We start from the raw sequence: 20,612 nt of genomic DNA, 5'->3' as shown, positions 1-20,612 counted from the left end.
TCCAAGGTGCGGCTGAGATGGATGGTACCACTATTCAGCCAAGGAAAGCCCGAAGGCGTGTTCTACACACGCCGACCGACAGCCTGGCTCTACCGCCTCCCTGCGGCTCAGCCACCGGGGCACAGAGCCCCCCAGCGTCTAGGTCTCACAGCCCCTTTAGACCGAAGAGTTGCTGAGTCCCCTGTTTACATGGGTTATGTCTATTGGTATTTACCTTAGGAGTCAAAACTGAGGTATGTTTAAAAGAGTCATTAACTCACTTCAAAATAATAATAAATGACGGTGCTAGAAACTTCTGCGAATTTCCCACCAGGTCCTCTGGCTACTTTGCTATAAGAACTTAATGGCTTTGGGAGGGGCTCAGGGTGCTTTTTGGATGAACTGCTTTGTTGGTCTGGGCCACAAATGAACGGGTCAGAACCTTCCCTCGTGGTACCTACGTACAACTAGATTAGTGGCTTCCTCTCGTTGGAATGTCTCCCTGTGAACTGGCGAGTGATGGCGATGCGGACAGTGGGGGCCACCAGCTCCAGAGAACATTTCATGCTCCCGGCACTGGGATCAGCACTTTACACATATTATCTCATTCAATCTTGAGGCAAAACTGAGATTTAACGAGGTTATGTAAGTTACCCAAAGTCATACAGCCAACAGATGGCAAAGCCAGGACTCAAACACTCGCTGGGATCCAAATCCAGCCTTTAAATCCAGCCCTGACAGCACTCCTCCAGGAAGGCTGTGCGAGCCTTCTGTCTCTCCCCGATCCCTGGCCCGTAGACAGCCGGGCCTCAGTGCTCGGGGCTCCCAGGAGCTTATCACACCGTTTTATGTGAAAGCTGAAGTCACGGTCTCTCCTATTGGACCGTGGGCGGCTCCACAAGACAGGAACCAGGCCCTCCACTGAGGCGTTTTCAGGGATAACATGCCAGGCCCGTGGGAGATGCCTGCGGATCGCATGTGTGAAGGAGTGTGTGCTGTTTGTAAATGCGGCACTGTCTGGGTTTGGATGAGTGGCCCTCTCTTTCAGATGCTTTCCTTCTCCCTCTCTGCTCTCCTTCTCACAGCCAGACCTCACTGTCTCACAGGGCTGCTCGGTGTGGCGGTCATCACCCCCTGGACTAAAACTGACAGTGGACGTAAACTGCACCTCACTCAGGGATCCCCCCCTCCCACATCTCGAGTAGAACTAACCTATTTGGGTATGGAGCGTGAGTGCTATGAGAACTAATCCTTCCTTCCTGGTCAATCCCTTTTTATACACACGTCACAGGGCGGAGACCCTTCATGTTCTGGGCCAGGGATGGATATCGGAGTATTCAGATATTTTACTAATAATAGTAGGGGACTAGCAATAATGGTAAAAGTATTTAACAGTTAACATCTATATTCCTGGCAATGGCGCAGGAAATAAAATTCTTCCACTGGATTAGAATTTGGAGGAAAACAAGGGCTAAACATCATTTTGAATCAGAATGAATGTATCTGATTAAAAAATATCATCCAAATATAATCAAAATAGCTTGTGTCTTACCGTTTCATAGGACTGAAATGGTACATGTCAAAATACTGTAGATACTGGGTTCTGACTTATGTACGTTAACACCGAGAAGTGCTCATCTAACCTACATCTTTTTAAAGCGACCCTTTTCTTTCTCACCAAAGCCAAAGTGCTCCTACAGCGTGCATGGGGTGACGCTTGGAAAAGGAATTGGAGGGAGGGTATCGGACACATTTCTAAACGGAACCTATGGCTGGAGAAATAAGCTTCCGAGTCATCCGGTCCGACAGGTAGGCCAGGGGAGGGGCGGCTGCTGTGGCTCTTGTTTACCACACTGGCTGGAGACGTGCTTGTCGCCGTGGCAACCCTGAGGGTGAGCAGCTGCTGTGCTCCAGCGCGTCCCTGGTCACAGGACACAGTGGCTCTGCCACCGGGCCCTGGGAGCTGCTGCAGGCGGAGGGAGCGTGCCCCCAGACCTGGCCCAGGTTCTGTGACCTAATTTAATGGCCTGAATGGTCCAGGCGCCGTAAGAGGCCATGCGGCTGATGAGATCTGTGCTTCCCCAAGCCCACTGCCTTTTCTCTCCTCACCCAGCCGCCACAGTGGAAGCGTTATCTCGGACACCTGACACGAAGGCAGGCAGGGGCCACTTAAGAACGGCCCTGAGCCCTGCACCCAGGGCTCTGTCTGGGCTTCCCTTGGACCGCCATGTGCTGGGGCAGGAGGGAGGGGGGCGAGGCAAGGGCCCAGGGGCTGTGGGGCCGAGGCATTGCCCTGCGGACCAAGAGGCCCAGGAACCGAAGCTGCGTGTCAAGCTCCGGCCCCTCCCGAGGACTTCTGACCCGACTCCCGTCATATGCCGGAGCCTGTTGAGAAACCCTGTCACAAGCAGGACACTGCGAACAGTCAGCTCAAATTGCCCTTGCGGCTGAGCCTTCACCAAAATCCCTTTTCCGGAGCACGAGACCTGCGGCTCCTTTCACGCAGACCTCCAGTGTGGCAATCGCACACGGCCTGCACGTCACCTCTCCAAGTTCATCTTTCAGAGGATCTCACAGCCAACAATTCTGTTCCGCCGGAGGCACGCTGCATTAGGCGGCTTGGTTCTGTTTGAGAACCTGGCGTTTCCACAAGCAGGGCACTGAACACAGAGCATGCTCTGTCCCGCTGTCCTCTGGCTGGGCCTGGTGGCACTGAGTGAGTGGCTATGGTCTAAAGGACAGCCACCTTCCCTCTCCCCTCCCATCTTCACAGCACGCAGAAGCTAAGCTTGTCCCAGGGCAGCGGTTCTCAACCTGTGGGTTGCGACCCTTTGGGGGTCGAACGACCCTTTCACATGGGTCGCCTAAGACCATCCTGCATATCAGATATTCACATTACGATTCATAACAGTAGCAACATTACAGTTATGAAGTAGCAACGAAAACAATTTTATGGTTGGGGGTCACAACATGAGGAACTGTATTTAAAGGGCCAGAAGGTTGAGAACCACTGCCCTAGAGGCATCCCTGCCCGCCCAGTGACAGGCGAGCAGCAGGGTCTAAAAACAAGGGACAATGGTCACGTGATGCATAGAAAAAAAATCCTCCACCAGAGAGACCTCAGTAGATGCATCGCACATGTGTGCTCAGGATTCTGGCTGCTCTTTGCTTCCCGGCCCCAGAATGAACTCCGGGGCCTTGTGCGCATGAACATGGGACCGTGATGGAGCACCAGCCCCTCTCTCTGCCTGCCATTCACATTCTCTGTGTTCCTTTTCCCTCGGTCCCGATGTCATTCAAGGTTATCTGTCAACAGAGTTTACTCAGCTTCCAGTTCCTGGAGGCTGACCCCCCCACCCCAATCTATTAAAATAAGCAGGAAAAGAGGAGCGATTCACCTCTAAAGACCCCGACTGCCGAGCGGCAATCTGCGTGACTAAGCATTCTGCCAAAGAGCTGTGCTTAACGTTTTTCATTTTTAGCAGGAAGAGAATTTCTGTTTCTCAAGTCAGGGCTTGGGAGCAAGTTAGTCCCATACTGCAGACTGCTGGTGGCTGGTGACCCCCGACCCTGCCACCTGTGCACGGAGAACCAGGGCGTCCTGGGGCTGAAGGAGGTGGCGGCTGAGTAGCTAGTGATGGTTCTTAGTTTTTGAAGGGGGAGGAGAGATAGAGTCCACACTCACTTCAACCCTCAAATTAGGTGTATTCTCTCGGTACCTTTGTAAGAACATGAAACATTTTGGTCTGTCTCCACCGCCCATCTTTGCTGGGGGTAGTCCTGTCTGAGCAGGCGGCAGGGGTGTGGCCTACTGGAGCTGCCTGTCACCGCCCTCCCACCCACATTTCTAATCCCAAGGTTGCCACCCCCCTCTCTGTAGCATGCCCACTAATGTGACGGGGACATGGGGCTGGAGCGGCTCTAGGGACAGCTGCCTGGTCCTCCCCCAACCCCACTGGCCAGGAGGCCTCCAGCTGTGGGCCCCTCCGACAAGTAGCTTGGTCACCAATCTAGTAGCGACTGTTCCTTTTCACGGAATGGAAGAGAACAGGACAGCACCCCAGTCCCCAGACGAGGTCACAATTTCCCATCGACTAACAGAATTATCAAGCACAGTTGAAACCTGACAAAACGTGCCTCTGAAAGGGAAGGTTCTTCCCGGGAAAGCGTTAGGGAAGGGTCGCACTAAGACAGGGGGAGGCAGGGCACGGTCCCAGGCGGGCATGCGGGGTGGCCCGGCCAGGCGGTCACACAGAAGCGTGGGGGGCGCCGTTCCCATGCATGCAGGGAGATGCCAGCTGTCAGGGCCACGCGGCCTGGGCTGGAGACAGTACCTGCTGGAGGACCACACCGGGAAGATGCCCCCGTCTCCATAGAAACCCTCCCCGATTGCTGAGGCTGCATCTCTGGCCTGAGTGCCCTTCTGCCTGGGGCAGGTGTGTTCGTCTCTGAATGCAGCAAACAGGAACAGCCTCTCAGGTTTGGGGGACCGTCTAATTACTGGACACGTACTCCTCAACTTGTACCTGAGAGCCATTTATTATTGACTTGTCTATCTCCTAAAACTCCATTCCATCTTTTTAAAGACACCACAGGACTAATGCAGACTTTAATTTAACCCAATTAGCGAGAAAAGATTTATATTTGAATCATTAAGGCTGAACTTTTAAGATGGACACCCCTCAAATGCGGTGGGGTCAGCCATAGAACTGTCCTCAAACCCAGTGTCCTGAACTTTGAGAGCTGGGCTGCTTCTAGGGAAAGTAGAAAATACAAGTCCCTGGTATAAATGTGCCCCCCCACCACCATGAACCATGACGCCTCACTGTAACTAGCAAGGGCTGCCTGAAGGTTTAATGTTGCCCGACTTCCTAAAAATCAAGGCTTTTTCATGTGTCCGAGGAGCCTGCTATTGCAGGGACCCTGGCGTGAAACCTTTTTCTTTCTGAAGAACCCTAATGTGAGGGTAATGACAAACATTTGTTTTCTATTATGGACTTTTAAAGGCAAAATGAAGGCACATGTAGGCCAAGCAAGATTTCAGAGGAAAAATCACCTCCCGGAGGGGTGCACTGGCCACAGGCAGCAGAGGCTCAGATCTCCAATGCACCGGGTCACCATGGACCTCAGCATTTCCAAGATGCCGGGCCTGGAACAGCGATTCCACAGGGAGGGGGAAACGAGGCAATCGGGTTGGACACCCTGGGTCAGAGCTAAGAGAGTCTTGATTTTTTTTTTAACTGCAGGACTTCTCAGAGCCTTTAACGTGCTCATGTGAACTGTGAGTCTCTAAAAATACTTGCCCAGGCAGAATCAGCGTCTCAGAAACAGCCTTCGGAAAATGTGATCATTCACTAGTGCCTTAAAGAATACCACCTAAAGCACTAGTTCTATATCCGGGGAACTGCTTTTTCTCCTTTAAATTTTGGCAGATGTAGTTTATGTTTTATCATGTCTGTTTAGCTTATTTTAGGAAAACTAATGATTAGAATTGCTTTTCTATGCTGCAATAATGGCTGAATTGGAAAGGAATTTCAAGATCCGATTGGTTCCTTCTTCCCAAAATTTACAGATGGCCCGCACCTGGGCCACCGGGTGTCTCACGTCTGATCAGCTCAGGGGCCTTCTGACCCTCCACTGCACAGCTTGACTTGGGCATTTTCCCCGCTGTGCCTTCTTCTGTGGTCCTTTCCAGGCAAGTACTGCCTCCTCAGAATGTAAATCCAAGCGTTAGCACCTCAGGAGAGATGAGCCCCGGCGGGGGGTGAGTGGGCAAACGGGTGGCAGCTGAATGTCCACACCATCTCCACAACCACCCGCCAGCAACCACCACACACATTCCAGGAGGGAGGGAAGCGTGACTCTGAGGCCCTGGGGAAGGTTAACAGATCGGTGGACTACTTACTAACTGAAAAAAGGGAGGGAAAACCATGAAAGTATACTTCTGGAGAGTTGCCTTGGAACAACAAATCAAACCAAAAATTAAAACCAAGAAACAAAACATTTGAAAAATCAAAATTGAGGCTAAAAAAGCAAATAGAGTTCTAATAACCTTCCAACTGTAAGTCTGGCTGTCTGGAATCGGATTGCCATTCGAGAATGACACAGAGTTTTCCACTAACAATGATTTTTTTCTTTTTTAAACAAAGGCCAACTGGGCATTCCCCTCTTCGTCTCAGCGCTCCGGGCGCAGGCAAGCTGACCGATTCATGTACTGTGTTTTGTTTCCAGGGCAGGAAATTCCAAAGGGAAGGGAAAAATAATCAAACAAGCGGTTTTCAGATCTTTCCACCCAGGAACCCTGATTATGATTCTGAGAGTTTGTAGGGTTTGGCCAGTTTTCATTTCTATGAAGTCAAAGGATTGGAGGGAGAAATTCACAAAACATCAGGTCGTGGCTGTCTGTCCTACAGAAAGGACTTGGGATTCAAGTTCATAACAACTTTAATCAGGAGATTCTACACTTACCACTGACGTATGGTATGCTTTCCCGTCTCCAACTAAACGCTGCATCCGAGGGGCGGGGAAGATTCTCCTGAGAGTCAGTCTTAGTTAAAACACCTGGTTAGGGCGAGGTACTCCCTAAAGGAGGGGGTGGGGGAGATGACTCATGGCCTCAAAAACGAACAACTGAGCACCATTTGGGACACACGTTCAGCAGAAAGCCAAGTGGGTGCTCCTCACCCAACATTTTATAACTAACCTGCTATACAGTGCCTCACTAGAGCCAGGATTTCAATTGTCTGGGTTTAAAGGAACACAGGGTCCCGGGGATGCAACGTGATACATACTGGCAGGGCCTGGAGGTCGGAGGGCTTGTTGTGCAAATGAGTGAACGGCCATGGGAACATTGCTGAGGTATTCTAGAACAGTGAGATCCCATTTTATGACCAAAACACTGGGCAAAAGTCAATGCAAAAGACAGTTTTAATGGGAAGAAATGAAGTTGGCAATTGCTGCCAGGCATTGTTTTGAAGGGGAAAAATAATCTATTTTTAAGAAGGGGATTAAAAACAACATAAGCAGTTTATAGTTTACTAGAGGCCCAGTGCACGACATTCGTGCACTGGGGGGGGGGTGTCCCTCAGCCCAGCTCGCCCTCTCGCAGTCTGGGACCCCTCCGGGGGTGGGGAACGGGACTAAGCCGGCAGGTGGACATCCCCTGAGGGGTCCTTAGCGCTGCCACGGAGGCAGGAGAGGCTCCCGCACCAGCCATGAGCCCGGCTTCTGGCTGAGCGTCACTCCCTCTGTGGGAACACACTGACCGCCAGGGGGCAGCTCCTGCATTGAGCGCCTGCCCCCTGGTGGTCAGTGCGCATCATAGCGATCGGCCGTTCAGTCGATTTGGATATTAGCCTTTTATTATATAGGATAGCATTATCTCTGTCTTCCAGTTCATGAAACTGGGATTGCCATTCAAGCAAGGTTCAGAACACCTGGTATGCAGACAGGTAAGGTCTGGATGTCTTATTTTAGGTCAGTGGTTCTCAACCTTGGCTGCACATTAGAATCACCTGGGAATCTTTTTAAAATCCTGATTTCTGGGCCTCATCCTCCAGAAATTCTGTTTCTTTGTTACTAATGTTGTGACCCCACCCATAACAAAGAGACAGAATTTCTGGAGGATGAGGCCCAGAAATCAGGATTTTAAAAAGATTCCCTTGTGCAGCCAAGGTTGAGAACCACTGTTTTAGGTGATAGCCTTGTTTCTGTCCTGGCTGTGTGTGTGTGTGTGTGTGTGCGCATGTGTAACAAAGCAGGCGAGCCATCCAAAAGATGAGCACATTAGAGAAAGTAGTTTTCTCTGGCAATAGTTCCCCTTATGAGCTTTTGTTCAGCATATAACTGCGCATTTGGAACAAAGATGAGCCCTTATAAATCATGGATATAGAGATTAATTTTTCTGGCCCTCCCAGTAAAGTGAACATTAAATAAACGAGTCTGAGAAAACAAGGGTGGATCTCCTCAAGAGAGCCATATTTAGGTCCCATTTAAGGCCTTTCCCAACCAGCATTCCATTTAATTCAGGCTTTTTCTTTTCATCGACAGGTTCCCAGACACCCTAAACAGACTTGAAAATTTCAGTATTATTTAAAAGCAAGACTAGATTAAGATGCTGCTCAATTTTTCTGCCTATTTTCACAACATAAACCCTACAGTTCCCTTCCCTGCAAATGGAAAATAATTTACAGCATTGCTTTTCAAAATGCTGTGCAGAACCCACGGGTCCTGGAATTATATGGGGTATTTTATAAATGCATCTTCCTGGACCCTACCCACTGGACTACACACTCTGGGGTGGGGCCCAGCGGATCTAATCCACAGTTTTCAAAGCTCTTCGTGTGACCTTAATGCACAGGAAAGTTCGAGAACCACATACTTAAAGGGCATATGACCATTATCTTTAGAGAGTTAGCTTGATTACTGCATACTTGTTGAATTAATTTCTACATTGAAAACCCAGAAATATGTAGAATAAATTATCTGCCAATTGTTCTAATTTGCCTTTTTAAAAACTGCAACTTTAATTCATGCCTTTATATCAATGCCAGGAAAGCACAGAAGTACCTAGAAAAGCTTCTATTTCTTCTGCTCAAAACGGGTTTCTTTACTTTTCACAGAGAAGCCTGGAAGTCGGGCACCAGTACCTCCTCCTGCCCCAAATGGCCTTTTGGATTTTCAAATTAGCAAGATATGTCTCGCAGATAAATTTGATGGAGTTTCCCATCCAGCTTATCAGTTAGGAAGATTATCAGAAAATGAAACATCAGGCAAATGAAGCAGATCTAACAAGAAAGGAAAAGCCATAAACCATGTTTACACCGAGAGGGTTCCTGGCGGGGACCTGGGCCATGGAATGAGTGAGCTGCTGAGGGCCACACAAAGGTATCGGGTTTGGGATGAGAATGAAGATGAGAAGATACAAACAGGTGGAGAGAAGATTCGGTTCTTGAAAGAGAAGAGGAGGAGGAGGAATCTGACACTAAAAAGTGAAGAGAAAAAAAAAAGGATAAAAGCAAAAAAACTTTAGAAACACAAAGAAAAAATAAAACTAGCTTTTAATATACTCACATAAGCTGCAAAGAAAATGAGGTCATGTCATACACAATCATTCCTCTACTTGACAACAGAATACAAGTGTTTTTTAAAGAAAACGATTCTGTTGTTTCCCGTTGGTTATTTAATTGCTCTGCAGTAACAGCATGGAGTCAACACCACTCAGGTTTACCTGGGCACCGATGCAGCCATAGACCCACTGAAAAGAACACGTCTGTCACCGACAACACGCAGGGCATTCTGGGGGAAGCTATTTGCCTGTCCATTGTAAAGGGTGAGAGCTTGACTTTTCCTAGGTTTGCTCTTTATGAGAAGCACTTACACAGAGCGTACCGTGGCGCCTCGGTTCTCGGACCTAATGCGTTCCGGAAGGCTGTTCGAGGGGCGGTGTGTTCGAAAACCGAATCATTCCCCGCCCCCCCTCCAGAAGCAATGTGAATTGAATTAATCCGTTCCAGACCTCCAGATGATTCCCTGTTTTAACTTTTTTGTATCCAGCACCTGTCTAATGTACTGTTTAATCTATAAACAAACACTTCTTTTCTAAAATTTATTAAACCACCCGCTCCGCCCTCGTTCCAGGGGTGTCCTTCAGGTCAGCCTGCAGCATCTTTGCTTGTTCACATCCTATACCACTGCCTCCAAAAGGCGGTCAGCGGCTAACCGCTTTCGTTTATCCAATCAGCCGCGGTGTCCCCACCTCTTCAGTTGCCTGTGATCACTGTTTCTTTCACACCCTTAGCAACAGGAGCACCCCCGATGGCCGTTGTATGTTTTTAAGTTGTGCTAATCATTGATTCCGCCAGCCACAAAAGCATCCTCTCCTTTGTGTGTTGGCTGAGAGATGCTTTTTTTTTTTTTGTCATGCTAGGGTATCAGCCTGAAAGGGTTGGCAGTTTGAAAATTGAAGTTTGGTTCAATAACCCAGACATGTTTTCTGTGAGCAACTTGGTGAAGAACCAAATTGCATGAGATGGGAGATGTTGCAGAAATGAGGTTTGACTGTATGTATGTTTCCCCAGGTGCGGATACTGAGGTACAGGACATGCCAGGTCTCAGCCCGGGGCAGTGGGGCGCTAGCTCTCTAAGCTGGCCCGGTGGCTGTGCGCTGGGCACTGGAGAAGGGGCTTTATCTTTAACCCAACACTGCGCCAAAGCAAAATCATTCTTTTAACTGCATCCTGTTTTGGAGGCCAAGGGAAGAAAACACTTTTTTTCCACCCTCTATTTAAGGAACTACCGATTTGTTCTAAAAAAAGATAGTGATTTGCAGCTTCAGAGTTATGAATGTCACCCCACTGGATTCCTCTCTCCATGGCTGGGACCATTTGATGACGGGGGGGAGAGGGAGAGGCAGGAGGGCCAGAGGTGATGTTAGCTGGGAAATGATGTTCTTTAGGGGGGAGGGCTTTTCAATTTGCCACATCCATTTAATAAAACCCACAGCCAGTCCAAAGCTCCTAGACATGGGTTCCCCTAATGGGACTCCACAGATCTGTGTATGGACAATTTCAGAGGTGGAAACCCATGCTCTAAGTAACTAACCACTCCCCAAACCAAGCACTCCTCACCTGTATTGTATAATGACCTAGGTGTATAGCAATGGTGTTGTGCTAATACTTTTTAAAGGTTCTTATCTGTTTGACATATACACTGACATTTTAACAGGTGAAATATGATGTCTGGGCTTTGCTTTAAAATACTCTACAAAACCTGAGTGTGGGGCAGGAGAGATGGCTAGAAAAAGAACACTAGTTCCTGAAGGCTGGCAGCAGACACATGGGGATTCATTATATTATATTGTAGCTTGGTGTATCTGAGTATCTTCCACAGGAGAAGATAAAAAATAAATAGGGAGTGAATTTTTGTTCTGGAACAGAAAAACAAGGGATATAAGCGTGCCCGTGGCTTCACAAAGGAGTCGAGTGCAGTGGGCGGCGCAGCATCGGCAGGACCGTGAGGTGGAAGTTCACACGTCCACTGGCCACATGTCCTTGCCGACGCCAACAGGTACGGCTTTGCTTGTGGCGGATGCCCGTGCCCTTTAAGTCAGGGAGTTTAGAAGAACAGCGAGGCCCCGGAGGTAAAGGGGTCTGAGTACGACTGTCCTCGCAGGCTCCTGGGGAAGGGGCCCAGGAGGAAGACAGCCTGGTCCTGACAGCCGACCTTCCAATTCTAGAACGAGGGGGTTAGAGTCCGCTCTAGCAGGACTGGGCTGGTGTGAGTCAGAGTCTCTGCCTGGGCTGTAGACTACACCCAGTAAGGCCTGCAGATCAGTCCGGGCGGGACCATCGCAGGGGGAGGCGGAGTGCGGCTTGCCAGTCTGCCTTTGGTGCAGTGGCTGTGGGATGTTAAATGATAAACGCACTGGTGTGCAGTTCAGGCTGCTTCCTAGGCCCGATGTCCTTCTGACCTAGGGCCCTGGGATGGGGCTTCCCAAGCTGATTGTCAACTTGGTAACAGGGAGCCCAGCCCAGGGACGAAGCCTCCCGGCCGCTGCAACGCCGCCGGGCTTGGGTGGGTACCACAGTGGCTGCCAGAGGCCCTATCCCTCCCATCCTGACGGAGGAGAGCCTGCCAGGAGCCGGCTGTGCGTGCGTGCCTCAGGCCTGCTCCCTCGCTTCCTCTGGGGGGGGCTTGCTCAGGAGCTGGGACCTGGCCCCGGGCAGAAGAACCTGGAGGCTCCTCCCCAAAAGCCAGCCCGTGCAGAGCAGGCACACCCAGCCCGGGACTGGCCTCACGCGGGCCCCGGGGCAGCGGAGCAGCAGCAGAGCCCGGTTCGGAGTGATGCGCTGGAACTCCTTGAGGCTCAAAGCAGAGGGAACTTCTGTATCTGTTGTGGGTCTGTTGAGTCCTCCAAACTGCCACTGAACAGTCGGAATTACTATTAGAATTGCTTGTTGGGAGTGTTGGCAACGACAGGGGACTATTTATTCCTCTGTACTTAGGGGGATGGGGAACGACCAGTGAGAGGGAAGCACAGGCAATCTCAGAGGCGGGTCGTGCTGTGGGCCTCCACGTGGAACAGTGGAATCAGAGCTCAGAGCCCCCCCATCCCCTGCCTCCTACAGGCTCTGGTGCTGGATGTATGTGTGTCCACATGTGCAACTGATTAGAAAGCAAAACCTGGGTTTCAGCAAGGTCTGCAATCTAAAGCAAGAGGCAGAAACGGGAAAGCAGAGGGGAAGCTGTGGAGATGGGAACAATCTAATTTTAGTTTTGAATTTTAGGCTCTAAGAGCAAGGGGAAGAAACAGACAGCCCTCAGCGATGTGCTGGCCATGTCGCACGACTTCCCCACGGTGCGCACACTTGGAAAGGACACGGGGAAAGTGCCCCTCGGTTGAGTTTAACCGACTTGTGTGAGCTGTGCTCCCAGCCCCAGGGGCCGTCCTCATCCCCGTCCCTCGGAACCGGCACCATTCCACCCCGCCGGCTCTTCACTCTCACCTGTCTCTGGGTCGCTGAAGTCTGGCAAGGTGATCGTATTGAGCTGCCGCCTGTCCGCAATGGTTCTATCCAAGAGGCTGCTCCCGCGTCCAGAGTCACTGCCAAACAACAGCGAGGAATGTCAGCCATGTGAAGGGTGGGTGGGAGGAAACAGATCCCACCAATGCGGACCCCTGAAGAGCAGCTGTTGCCGTTGGGTGCATTTCTGATGCTCTTCGGCACCTTTCCATCTGTTACAGAGCACCTGCTTCCTGGCTGGGCTGGGACTGCTTTCAGCCATCAACATCACAGCGCGGCTTCAACCACACCCACAGACCTTGCTGTTTTCAGTCTCTTTTTGTCATTATCCTATCTAATAAAGAGGGGATATGCTAACTGACCCTCACGCTGTCACACCACAGCCAATAAGGAGGGAATATGCTAATTGCCTGTCCCACCCTCAAAGATGGCAGTGCCCACAGCCACAAGATGGCAGCGCCCAGTCCCCTCAGCCCCACCGAGGCGGCAGGTGTGCGGCAAGGCCAGGCCTGTCCCCAGGTGGGCCTTGAATAGCGGCTGCCCGAGACTCAGGTGACCAGGGCTGGCCGAGGCTTGCGCTGCTGGCAGTGGCAGCAGCAGAGATGTGATGGGCGTCGCCTTCCCCTGATCGCCAGTCGCCTCCCGCCCCTGAGGGCTCCTGGGCTGTGAGAGGGGGCAGGCCGGGCCGAGGGACCCCCCTCCAGTGCATGAATTTTCATGCACTGGGCCTCTAGTAAAATATAAAAACTACAAGCCCAGGGGCCCATCCACCTTACTCTGAATCCATAGCTCATCACGCCCGTACATGCCCTCCTCATGTGTCCACTCGGCGCCAGTGCTTCTTAGCCCTCGCCACGCAGGGACGTCGCCGGGCGCTTCTAAAACCACTCATGCCCAGGGCCCACTCCAGAGCACAAAATCAGACCTTCTGGGGCAGTCAACACTTCTCAAAGCTCCCTAGAAGGTTCTAATGTACAGGTGGATGCGAGGACCCCTGGCCCCTACTCTTCAAAGGGCAATCACAGCCATGGCCTCGTTTGTGTCCCAGAACAAGCCTTTAAGACAAATTGGGTGTTCGATACCCATTTGGCACATGAAGAAGAGGAGGCGTGAGGTCACACAGTGAGCGGGTCGTGGGTAGGGCTGGAGCCACAGTGCCGCACAGTGTTCCTGAGCCAGAGAAGTGGCCTTGTGGGGGGTGGGGGGCAGCCCAGCAGGTCGTTGGCCGCTTCCTGCACAAATCCCCTCTCCAGCTTTCTCCCACAGGGGACCCTCTCAGACGTAAGTGGAAGGACACACTGCTAAGGAACCTCCGCTAAACAGACCCCTGTTTTTGTTGTTGTTCTTTAAAAATTTGAGAAGCCTGTAAGCAAAAACAATATTATTCTTTTTTCCTCTCTCATGATAATTCCATCAAAGAACCTCCAAAAACAAGCTGATTTGTCTCTTGAATTGTGAGTCTTAAATACATTCCTTTGTCTGTTTGTTATCAATCTGGGGGCCCTAGGGGTGATATTTTTTGTTAAGAAGTTCAAATTCTACAATAAAGGAACACAGTTTCCTTCCTCGCTGCAGCTGTTGCGAAAAGTGGCACAAACAAGATTTGGTCTGAAACTTAATATGGTTTGCAGGCTGCAGTTTCCACCTCAGGGATGGAGCTGGAGAAATCCACAGGAAACAGGAGGAAGCCTGCTGCATTCAGGACAGAGGGCCGGGCCGCCCAGACGTTCTACATCCCCGGGCACATGTTTTCCAGAAACTGTCCTATTAGTTATTCCCACCACCAAGAAACAATAAATGTCTTTGAGCAGCAGATAACATAAAAGTACATGCAAATTTTCGTTGAACACATTACTGACTAAATGTTTCTAGCACGGGTCTATGTGTTTTTAATGCAAACATTACTAAAACATTACAAAAATAGGAATATTGCAGTGGCTCCCACTTAGGAGTTTTTCAGAAGACGTTATCTCAAAAGGGAGGGCATTTTCCATCATCTTGGGGATCCCAGACACCCCCTGAGCTGTTGGTGTTGAAAAGGAGGGTATGCCTGGGCTCCCATGGACCAAATCCGAGAAAGTGGATCAGAAATGTCTGTTTCAGCCACCATCCTGGAGGCTTTCCATCTCACCCCGTCTCGGAGCTCAGGGCTGGCTGCCACGTGTGATGCTGGGCCCTGGGACTCAGCGGGGACCTGTCCCTACATCTGTCCTATCAAGTAGGTCACGTTGGGCAAGGCCACTTCCTGTGCCGCAGAGACTCCCCATCTGATGGAGGAGTCAGAAGAGGTACAGCGTAGGCACACCCAGGTGTCATTATATACACCTGCACACACGCACCTGAGGGCCGTGTGGTTGGCTGATTTCTGGAGAAGTCCCAGCCGTCTGGTGCAACGGGCGGGCGGGGAGCCGGGTGATGGATCTCCTCCAACTCCAAATGGTGGAAACCCCAACTTAACCTGTGACCTTCACCCCCTGACAGTGACACGGCGTTTATTTCCCCTCCACCAGCCGGGAAACTATTTGGCTACGTTCCCTAGTTCCTTTGGAAAACAGAACATACGCATAACTATTCAACACGGAGATGCCGTGTTCTCCGCTCTGAATGCTGTGATGGATGAGGATGTGGAAGAAGGGGCAAAGGGGGCCCTGCCCACCCCGAGTCCCCGTCACTCCCTCACTCTGGCCAGTGTCTATCCCGGAAGCCTGGAAGCTGCTTTCTCTCTCTCCTGGTCACTTCTTGGCTACGTTCCCTAGTTCCTTTTGAAAACAGAACATACGCATAACTATTCAACATGGAGAAATCATGGGGAAATCAGGGTGAGCCGTAGTGATGGCTAAAGCTACAGGGGGGACCGGGAGCTTCTCTTGGGAATCCTCCATCTTTCTTCACACACGGAGGGTAACCAAGAGACAAGCCGGTGGTGGGCCAGGAGACGGAACCTGGGCTTCTTGTCGCAGCTTTGGCTCCTCCCAGCTCCGGGGGTGCCTAGCACACAATGAGCTGACGTGAGAGGGGGCCTTGGACAGGACACCCGATGCCTGGCCTCGTGCAGGATACTGAAGGATGGATTACAAGAGCCAAGGTGAGTTCCCAACATCCCGAACCTCAATTTTCCCATCAGTAAAATGGGTATGACATAACATGACATTTTCCCACTTTATAGGGCTACTTTCCAGATGGAATTGGGGCACACTTTGTAAAGAAAAAGTTCCACCAAAATGGCTGTGAATTAGTGTGAAACGGGGCCTCCAAATTCCAAATGAGGTTAGAGCAAAGCAACCATCTTAAAAAAAGAAACCCCAAACTTTAAATGCTATTATAAACTTATGAACAATAATAGATACAGAGGCAGAGCTGCCTCAAACGGAGAGTCAAACTGCAGCAGGAAGGCCGAGGAGGGTTGGGGGGCAGGAGGGAGGGGGGTAAGAGATCAACCGAAGGACTTGTATGCATGCATATAAGCATAACCAATGACATAAGACACTGGGGGGTAGGGGAGGCCAGGGGATTGTCAAGGGCGGGGAAAAAAAAGGACACATATGTAATACCCTTTGTAATACTTTAAGCAATAAAACAATAAAAAAATGCTACTCATTAATGAGTGATTGAAGTAAGAATTAGGGAGAAAAAGTTTTCTTCCCATCACATGGCTGCCTGCTGGACATGGTCCACGTGGCAGTGACAAGCGGGGGAAAGGAGTGGTTAACAATAAGAAACAGAAATAACAGAGGTTGGCTCTGGCTGGTGTGGCTCAGTTGGTTGAGCATCGTCCCATAGACCAAAAGGACACCGGTTCAATTCCCGTCAGGCACAGGCCCAGGTTACAGGTTCACTCCCCGATCTGGGTGCGTATGGGAGGAAACCAATTCACCTCTCTCTCTCTCTCTCTCTCTCTCTCTCTCTCTCTCTCCACACACTCACACACACACTCTCTTCCTCTCTCTCTAAAAAATCAATAGAAACATATTTGAACAAAGAAGCTGGCTGTCCACTCAGAGAGGCAGAATGGTGGCGGAGGGAGCTTTAGTGTCAGACCTGGGTTTCACTCAGCTCTATGCTGACTTCACTGCTTGCTTAGCTCCAATTTTATCTCCTACGAATGGAAGGACTGGTTGTCCTGCAAGGCTAACAGCACGGGGTTGAAGACCGCGTGGGAACGGCGGAGGCTGGCGCCGGCCCGAAGGGAGCGCCTCCCTAGCTGAAGGCTGTCCTGTGCGGTCCAGGAGCTGCTGGGCCTCGGGTGGGGCTCTGGCCGGTCAGAGGTCACACCGTCTTGGGTGGCCAAGTGACAACGCACAAGCGGAGGGGCCTTAGAGACGACTAGGAGGGTGAAGACGAAACAGGAGACAGATTTCTATCCTAAATGCAAGCGAAACTGCAGACCTAGGGAAGCAAACCCAGGCTTCTGCAGGGACAGACACCTTGCCAAGGGGACCCTCCTGAGAACACCCACCATTCTGCTCACAGCAAGAGACACGTCCTTGGGCGGCAGGTGGGACGCTCTTTCCAAGCTGTCTGTGTGCGGGTCAGTGACCGGCTCAGAGAGCTCTTCCTTCAAGCAGAAGAGGGTCGCGCAGAGAACACGAAGCTGCGTCTGTTCTCATCCGGCCCCACCACTGCCCGTGTGGTCCTCTGTGCTCTGCAGGCCTGTGCCAGCCTCAGGATGGAGCTGGGAGGGGCATGAACCCTCGCAGGTTGAGCAGAGCCCCCATCTCCACCCTCCCGCTGATCAGGCTCCAAACCAGACCCCACCCCCACTCTCACTCCCCCCCTGATCAGGTCGGGAAGTCAGTGTGGACCTTCTCCAGGTAGAAACCAACAGCCTCCCGCCCAGATGCTTGCTGCCCCGTTTTTGTTGCCGCTGACGGTGTTTAAGCAGGGATGCTGCTCACGCATGTGTTCATGCAATCCCACCCTTTTCTAAAACCCCTGTGACCCGATCGATCGCAGATTCAGGGCTGCTGCACCCAGTGCTGCCCTGATCTGGAGAACTGCGACGCGTGCTGTCCCTCTCAGGACACAGCCCTCCCCTCTGGAAGCTCCATTCTCCGGCCAAGGTCAGTCTCCTCACCATTCGGGGAGGATGTCTAAATTGGCACAATGGTAAGGGCTACAGGAGAAACATTTATTTATATCCCAGAGAAAATAAATGAAGTTTTTTTAAAAAAGAGGAAGCTCCTTAATAAGGGGCTGCCTGCTTACCAACCCCTCCCTCAGGCTTCACACACTCTCTTCGGGAGGAGTAGCTGGAGGGAGGAGTAGCTGGAGGGTGCAGTTCTGTGATGGGTCCCCCTCTACCCACCCCCACCCCGATCCCAGCTGCGCCTGAAGCCAGGGTTCCTCCAGCTCCAGCCCTCAAAGACCCTTTAGGAAACAGAGGAAGTAGGGACACAGACCAGGCATTTGGTTTTTAAGTATTTTTTAAAAGCTTTCCAATTCTGCTATTTTTTTTCTCTTCACATTCAATATTCTTAGTTGCTAAGTGGGAGGAAATGTGGGGAGATGGGAGAAGTGTGGAGAAACTAGGGGAAACTGGCAATGCGCACGCGGGTGGATTTATTTTCTCATTTCTAAAGGGGGCACAGGCAGAGGACGGTGCTCGGGCGCGGAAGGTAGCAGCGGCCTGGGAAGGGTCTCCTGCTCGCTGGGCTGTGGCAGAGTCTCCCCAAACCTGCTGCTGCTGATAGGCCAGGAGGGAGGGGCTTTGGGGAGCATAAATACGAGCATTTTCTATTTCTGCTTAAAGACTTAGAGGAGGAGAATTTTTAAAAAATTAAAATGATCTTTATTTTCAGAACATACCCACAAAAGGAAAGATAGGCTTCTCATCAAGAGGAGGATTTATGGTTACGAAGGGAACTCTTGTCTAAGTCCTGCCGCCCAGCTCTGCAAGAGACTGCGTGGCTTTCCAGCACGAGCCCCCTCCTGCTGCACCCCCATGGGGCCTGCGGTCCCGTCTGTTAATGTCAGTTCCCAAGGACCCATGCCCTTAGCAGGGCTCTGATCATGACATGTTTCTTAACTGCAGAAACTTCTGTGAAACAGAATCTCACCTGGAGCCCCACCTACACTCTGCTGCTCCCTGCTGCCCACCCCACCTTTCCTCTCCCCAGGCCAGCAGCTGGGGGCCACGGCCACGGCCACTGCCACGTGGCGGCCTCCTTGGGGGCCAGACTGAGCAAGCCACACCCTTAGTCCACATGTACCATCTGAGTCATACATTTTAGGCTCCCGACTTTTAAGAGCATAATGTGAGCTGGCCATACATCTACCTACGAGCTTGGAAAACACTCTGAATGTAGGAGCAGTTGTTTGAATTCACTGGAATCGTCACATCCCTGTTTGTTATATTATTGCCTGACAGGGCAGGCGCATCAGAAACCTAGACACGCAGCAGAAAGAACTGCCCAGGCTTGAACATGGCCACTGCAGGTTATGGGGTGTCTTTCAGCACATGCTAGGGGTGGACAGTGCACGCCCCCAGGTGATCTGCCTCTGAAGGGTGGGGCCCTAGGAGTGACTCCGCTGACCACGCCTGGTCCAGATACAATCGATTTCCACCTTGCACAGAAGATAATCCCAAACAATGTATTTCATTGTCCTACAGGACAGTGTTTTTGCATGTATTTGCAAATTTGTTTCAGCGTATCTATTTTTAAAGTCTTCTTTGAACAAGCCTTACCATTTTACTGATTCCCTCGTTAGCTATTGAGGTAGATAAAATCTTTGACACATGCTTAATTTCTATTTGAGTCACGATTTTAACTTTTTGAAAACAGCACTTTACTATGCCCATAGCAATTTCTCCTCTCCGTAGGAGGAGGTGGCCTCTTGTCCAGGCAGGTCTTTTAAATATTCCTGTGAGAATCCGATCTGGAGTATATAACAAACTAGCCTACCCATAAATCATCAGCTAGTCATCCATTGTGAGCTGAGCCGAGTGGCCACCATGGCAGCAAAAGCAAAAGAAACCCATGACCTATGGCTTCACCGGCCACCAGGAGAAAATGCCCTTAGAGAGAGAGCGTGGGAGGCTCCCCGCTGCCATCTGATGTGTGGGGACCTGGAGGGGCTCTGCGCAATGCCAATCAGAGGGCACTGAGGGGCAGGGGCCCACGTGAGCCCCACACGAAACAGGCCCCGCCGGCCTCTTACCTGGGGTTGGTTAGGTTGTAGCAGGATTTCCATATCTGTAGCATGTGCTTGCAAGTGAGCAGCGCCTCATCCGGGCCCCGGCACAGCGACTCCAACTTCACTTTGGAGAACAGCAGCCTGTGGTGGGGAGACAAGGAGAAGAGGACACAGCTGACACCCGAGGGAGCGGCCTGGGTCGCACTCAGGAGCTCCTGCACTCACGAGTGGGGCAGGCGTCCGAAGGCCTCACCCCCACAAGGGCTCCAGAGCTCCCAGCTCAGCGCGGGGCTTCGTCTGAGCTGCCCGAGGCCAGTGCAGGCAATGAGCGTGTGTGGTTGGGCGAAATTCATCCGAGTGGCTCATTTTATTCAGGACACAGGGATTTCATCAAGAGCATGCTTTTCCAAAACAAAACCAATTCTCCTGCAAAACTGCAAAAATTCATTGAAAGCTAATCTTGATTTGTCTACAAAATGACACAGAAGATGTGTGCCTCTTACCTGGGGTTGGTTAGGTTGTAGCAGGATTTCCATATCTGTAGCATGTGCTTGCAAGTGAGCAGCGCCTCATCCGGGCCCCGGCACAGCGACTCCAACTTCACTTTGGAGAACAGCAGCCTGTGGTGGGGAGACAAGGAGAAGAGGACACAGCTGACACCCGAGGGAGCGGCCTGGGTCGCACTCAGGAGCTCCTGCACTCACTCCAGAGTGGGGCATCCGAAGGCCTAACCCCCACAAGGGCTCCAGAGCTCCCGGCTCAGCGCGGGGCTTCGTCTGAGCCGCCCCCGAGGCCAGTGCAGGAAATGACCGTGGGTGGTCGGGCGAAATTCATCCGAGTGGCTCATTTTATTCAGGACACAGGGATTTCATCAAGAGCATGCTTTTCTAGATCAAAACCAATTCTCCTGCAAAACTACAAAAATTCATTGAAAGCTAATCTTGACTTGTCTACAAAATGACACAGAAAATGTGA

General features: G+C 51.1%; 1 protein-coding gene across 1 annotated transcript in view; it reads right to left on the bottom strand.

The window, feature by feature from the left end:
- Positions 1 to 20,612, bottom strand: part of TTC7B (tetratricopeptide repeat domain 7B) — a gene marked incomplete at its 3' end in the record, with an annotated part of 200,850 nt that overhangs the window by 37,396 nt on the left and 142,842 nt on the right. Inside the window, exons 17-18 of the mRNA XM_015571299.1 lie at positions 20,141 to 20,257; positions 12,486 to 12,583 (exon numbers count right to left, since the gene is read on the bottom strand). Coding sequence (XP_015426785.1) covers positions 12,486 to 12,583; positions 20,141 to 20,257 — 215 coding nt within the window. The remainder of the gene's footprint in view (positions 1 to 12,485; positions 12,584 to 20,140; positions 20,258 to 20,612) is intronic.

The sequence above is a fragment of the Myotis davidii genome, unplaced genomic scaffold (assembly GCF_000327345.1).
Source record: "Myotis davidii unplaced genomic scaffold, ASM32734v1 scaffold732, whole genome shotgun sequence".
Lineage (NCBI taxonomy): Eukaryota > Metazoa > Chordata > Mammalia > Chiroptera > Vespertilionidae > Myotis > Myotis davidii.
Note: the sequence above shows the minus strand (reverse complement) of the source record. Positions and strands in the feature narration are given on the sequence as shown.